The 6000-nt window shown below is 41.4% G+C and overlaps 1 protein-coding gene across 1 annotated transcript; it reads left to right on the top strand.

Moving 5' to 3' along the window:
* The first annotated feature begins 1967 nt into the window (after positions 1-1967).
* LOC150091340 (heat shock protein 68-like) lies at positions 1968-3927 on the top strand. The gene has a single exon (XM_090383281.1). The coding sequence runs from the start codon at positions 1973-1975 to the stop codon at positions 3866-3868; it is 1896 nt and encodes a 631-aa protein (XP_090239407.1). The 5' UTR covers positions 1968-1972; the 3' UTR covers positions 3869-3927.
* Positions 3928-6000: the final 2073 nt, after the last annotated feature.

Raw genomic sequence — 6000 nt, forward strand, 5'->3', positions numbered from 1 at the left:
TTGGATGGGTTGGCCATTTAAGAGAATGGTGATGTTATGTATTTTATGCTTTCTGGAGGGCAGTTTTAAGAGGGTTAATTTCGAGCCCAGTCGAGGCGCGGAAGCCGGCCAGATTCGTTAACTGCTGTGGCCTGTAGAGCAACGTTATGGTCACTATCGTTACTGCTGGATGGAAAGAATATTTTTAGGTCGTCCGATTGGTTAGGATGTTATTGCATGTTGAAAGGAAAGGATCGAGGGCTGCTCCGAATAGTGTTGCAGAGAGCACCCCTCCTTAGGGAACTCCTCTGTTTACTGTGTAATTGACACTAAAATCTTCATGCTTTACTATTATGATCCTCTCTGTGAGTAAATCGCGCACTAGGGTGAGTAAGTTTCCTGTAATGCAACGGTGAGATTCCAGGAAGTGGAGGAGGGGTTGGATCGCTTATCCAGTCATAAGCAACTTTGATGTCCGGGAATAGGATGTCCATCTAGCTTTAGACATTCAGTCCGTTGAAGCACTGAGCTTTTACTGTTCAGGGCGGTTGGGATCCTGCAACTTGTCTCCAGGAAGTTTGTAAAGAGTAGACCTGTTTTCAATGACTGAGTGAAGATAGGATGGACGATGGGCAAAACATTGATTATTTATTTGTTTGATTATGGATTTCTCAAAAAATTTTAATAGGTTGCATCCTATGGAAATAGGTCTGTAGTCTCTTTAGGTTTTAGGTCTACTGGTTTTAGGTATTGTTTTTGTGTAATACGTTTTCCAGGCATTAGGGAGAGTGGCTGTTTCAATGATTCTATTGAAAGTACGCGATAGTAAGTCCACCAGGTAAGGGCTACATACTGTATCTTAATAACTCCCAGGGGCTCACATCTGATGAGTACTGATGAGTATGGGCTTGGCATACCCAGGGTCCTGAGCTGGATATCATCATTCTTCCCTTTCTTGTTGATTCCTTTCTACTCTCTCTCTCTCTCTCTCTCTCTCTCTCACTCTCAGGGTAATAGGGATTTTTTTTTTTTGGCCGGTGCAGCATAAGCCTCAGGCTTTCTTGCACCATATGGGTAATAATAATAATAATAATGAAAAGAGGGAAATTTGCTAACAGGAAGTGGAAACACCAGTCACGAGAAAGGCTGTATCCTATTACCCTTCCATGCGAGGACGAAAAAAAAAAAAAAAGAGAGAGAGAGAGAGAAAAAAAAAAAAAAAAAAGAGGAGTCACTTTCAACCAGAATTCGAATATCAAACACTGGTTTTCAATTGTTAGGAGCATTCCATCAGAGAGAGAGGAAAAAACAGATAAATCGAATGAACGAACAGTCAATCGTTCATTCGATTTATTAATCATTAATTTAAAAAAAAAAACTAATCTTTTTTCCAATTAAGTTCACTCTCGATAAATTTAACAATTTTATGGACTTAATGACTTAAGATTATTTTAATAACAAGTAATCGGCTCCATTAATCAATCAGTTTTTTTGCACATGCATTGATCAACAAATAAATTGTGACTATATTACGTTAAAACAGCATTCAAGTCCTAAAAGATAAGAAACGAAATTCTTTTAAAAATATCTTTGCTGAAATAACGCTTATTTTCATAACTCTCCACACACCCCCGCGAACGTATCACTACACTGTTGTAGTTCTTTCCAGAAACGTCTAGAATTTTCTACTTATTAACACTCACGGCAGGCGAGCGGTACAAAGAACACGTCACTGCTCTCTTGCTTGCCAGCGATTGGTTGCTATAACAACGCTACGTCACACGTTCACGCTCATTCAGGAACCTTCGAGAACACCTCACGTCAAGTATATATATATGTGCGGCTGTTAGATGGCGGTATACTCGTGCAACGCAGAAGCTCGAAACGTGACTGGAAGCTCTGGTAGCTTTTACTCTTTACAGTCCGTGCTCCTGTTTATAAAGTGATTAAAGTTATATTATACGATTCATTTATTCTGTGAATAGTGACAACAATGTCCGCATCAACGGCACCTGCTATCGGTATCGACCTGGGAACCACCTATTCTTGTGTGGGAGTCTTCCAACACGGAAAGGTGGAGATCATCGCAAACGATCAAGGTAACAGGACCACTCCGAGCTACGTCGCCTTCACGGACACAGAACGCCTCATCGGCGATCCCGCCAAAGCGCAGGTCGCCCTCAACCCGGAGAATACCGTATTTGACGCAAAGCGGCTCATAGGAAGGAAATACGACGACCCTAAAATACAACAGGACTTGAGGCACTGGCCATTTAAGGTGGACAACGAAGAGGGCAAACCCAGAATCAAAGCCACCTACAAAGGAGAAGATAAACTCTTTAATCCCGAAGAGATCAGCGCCATGGTTCTGACGAAGATGAAAGAAACAGCGGAAGCCTACCTGGGTTCAAAGGTTAGAGACGCCGTCATTACGGTGCCCGCCTACTTCAACGACTCGCAGAGACAGGCAACTAAAGATGCTGGGGCGATTGCTGGACTGAATGTCTTAAGGATCATTAACGAACCGACCGCAGCTGCTCTTGCCTATGGACTAGACAAAAACCTGCACGGAGAGAAAAATGTTCTGATCTTTGATCTTGGAGGAGGCACGTTTGACGTGTCCATACTGACAATAGACGAGGGTTCCATGTTTGAAGTGCGTTCAACTGCCGGTGATACCCATCTCGGTGGGGAAGACTTCGACAGCAGAATGGTGACCCATTTCGTGGAGGAATTCAAGAGGAAGCACAAAAAGGACCTCCGCAACAGCCCACGTGCTCTGCGCCGACTGAGAACTGCCTGCGAACGTGCTAAAAGGACACTTTCAAGTAGCACGGAAGCAGGAATCGAAATTGACGCTCTCTACGAAGGTGTTGATTTCTATTCAAAGCTCACTAGAGCAAGGTTCGAGGAATTGTGTATGGACTTATTCCGAAGTACCTTGGAGCCAGTGGAGAGGGCGCTGCAGGATGCCAAGATGGACAAGAGCAAGATTCACGATGTCGTGCTGGTGGGCGGCTCTACTCGCATCCCGAAGATCCAAAAACTGCTGAAAGACTTTTTCAACGGAAAGGAACTGTGCATGTCCATCAATCCAGACGAAGCTGTGGCCTATGGAGCAGCCGTGCAGGCCGCCGTCTTAACCGGTGACGCTAGTGACGTCATTAAGGATGTGCTTCTGATAGATGTGGCTCCTCTGTCTTTGGGCATCGAGACTGCCGGAGGAGTAATGACCAAGATCGTGGAACGAAACTCTCGGATCCCGTGCAAGACGTCCAACACGTTCACCACTTACTCCGACAACCAACCAGGCGTGAGCATCCAGGTGTTCGAAGGAGAGCGTGCTTTAACTAAGGACAACCATCTACTGGGCAGGTTCGAACTGGCTGGTATTCCTCCTGCGCCGCGAGGGGTTCCTCAGATCGAGGTCACCTTCGACATCGACGCCAACGGAATCTTACACGTGTCAGCGAAGGACCGTAGCACGGGAAAGTCGGAGAGCATCCGCATCACGAACGACAAAGGTCGGCTGTCAAAAGAAGAGATCGACCGTATGCTGTCCGATGCCGAAAAGTATCAGCGAGAAGACGAAGTGCAGCGCGAGCGCATCGCTACTCGAAACAGCCTGGAGAGTTACGTGTATGGTGTTAAGCAGGCAGTGTACGATGCGGGTGACAGACTGTCGGCCGAGGACAAGGAGAAAGTAACGAAGAAGTGTGACGAAGTGGTGAGTTGGATGGACAACAACAGTCTGGCGGAGAAGGAGGAGTTCGAATACAAACTGAAGGAGGTCCAGTCGGAGTGCTCTCCGGTGATGAGCAAACTTCATCAGGGATCTTCCGGTACTAGGGGACGGAAGAGTGGACCTACCGTAGAGGAAGTGGACTGACATTGTGTGCGTGCATCGTTTCAAGAACTATCATCTAGTCTTATTTATTATTCAGAGTATATACACGGAGATTTTGTACTTTTTTTAAATACAACTGTATGTAAATATTTTGTATTCAATTTGTGTTTTAAAAAATAAAACTGTTTAAATGAATTTTCAGCTTGTGTAACTTGCTTTCAATTTGGGCTCAGACATTTCATGTTTCCGTTTCTTTTAACTGGTATAAAGGGGCGATTATTACATAGTGTATGTAACATAATGATTCCTTAATATAAATTTTTTAAACACCACTCTTTAGCTTTTTAAGTTGCAAACTACTTTTGATGCTACATTCATGAATTCTTCACCACCAGTTTCTGTAATTAACATTTATTGTCTTTTGTTTGGAAACATATCATATAGGCTTTGTGACCATTTATTTATTTAAACATATAGGAAAAAGTCTTACATAACAGATGAAATTATAGAGAAACAATACTGAGTTTTTCAATTTCAAAGGTTCCAACATCCAATGAAGAACGACAACTTACCGTATTATAACTTGAGTCGTTAATATATTACATAAATGAGAGCTTACATATGCTCAATTTATCCTAAGTTCTATTAATATTTTAGAAATGAACAGAACAAGGAGTTATCTTTTATTCAGTCAGTAGGATTTCTTCTTTACCAAATCTCCTTATAAGAAAAAATTACGAATGATACGTTGAAACAAAATTACATAAATTAAAACTCATAATGTGTTCTTCACTATTGACACACGGACAGTCCAACACCCCAGGATCACAGCGGTGAAACTTAACCCGATCCCAGAAATATTAAACCCCCCATGCAACCTCAAGTGAAGGAAGACATTTTGTCATAAACGCGAATTTGGGATACGAATAAAATACTATTAAAATGCGATAAAACAGTGAAATTAAAGAATGTCACCCTTAATTTGAGGGAGAAATTCTTTAATTTAATGTTTTATCGAAAACGACTGCTGGTGTTGTACGATGAGCATATTTTGAAATGGATTCTGAGTAATTAATTTTCTTTTTTGCAGAAAAGTCCTCTGTAGATGGGAATGAGGACGGAATGATTAAACTCACTGAAATAGCACTTCATCTAAAACAGTACAGCTTAGGAGGGTGAACGTCTATAAAAATTCTGTCCGTCTTTTTTATTATATTTTGTTCGTGTTGTTTTTCCTCTCTGTTACATACAATATTCCCAGAGATAAGTAACATAAAATGAGCTTAATATACATGGTATTATTTGCTGGTAGAGTTTATTTATATAACACAATCATGCCATTAATTTAATCCTAAATATTTACACATAGGAATACATAATTTCTTTCGTATTTTAAACATTACAGTGTGGCATTATCACAGACACGTTGGAACGGCAACCACTGAGAAATTTAAGCAAAGAAATAGCTTACACTCAGTTTAGTGAGCCCTAAATGGTTATGATGGGTAGTTGATGACACAGTTCACATAATTATAGATGTTTAATCCCAAAAGAATAAACCATGAAACTTATCATTATGCCACAAATATACCAGAAGATAACTTATTATGACATCAGTTAAATGCAAGTTTACATACGCCTTCCTACAAAATGTATAAACCCTCCAAATGTAGTGAACGTGCAAACGAGACGTTTACAAAGCAGAATAGGATTTGTAAGCGTGCAGGCTATAGCAGAGATATCACAAAAGAAGCTTAATTATTAGTGGCAATGTGTATTACAGAATTAATGGTCAGATGACATATCAGCAACTCATTCCTGCGAAGTCACACGTTTGAGCATCGCTAAGTCAAGGGCTGATAAAGAAAAGTAGGACAGGAGGGCTGATTCAGTTATGTGCAAACGGTCAGATATTCCAAACAACTGAAGTATAGGAATCGCCGATCCCTGAAGAAAGTGGATCGAGAAAAGTTCGTGGAAAACGTTACGTTATAAGTTCCTTGATGTCCGCAGAAGTGTCCATAAGAGGTTTAATGCAGTAACGACTACCATAACAGTCTTCAGATTAGATGGGTTGGAGAATGCCTGGGGAATGTTATCTGCCTCAGTGTATGTAGCTTTCCTCAAGGCATGCTTTAATAATGGAGGCAGGGAGACTTGGTTTGCACCTTCTT

This window comes from Mastigoproctus giganteus, chromosome 1, assembly GCF_048544385.1.
Source record: "Mastigoproctus giganteus isolate SK-2022 chromosome 1, ASM4854438v1, whole genome shotgun sequence".
In the NCBI taxonomy this organism is placed as follows: Eukaryota; Metazoa; Arthropoda; class Arachnida; order Uropygi; family Thelyphonidae; genus Mastigoproctus; species Mastigoproctus giganteus.

Coding starts and splice junctions, on each gene's coding strand:
- LOC150091340 (XM_090383281.1), top strand. CDS start 1,973: ATGTCCGCATCAACGGCACCTGCTATCGGTATCGACCTGGGAACCACC.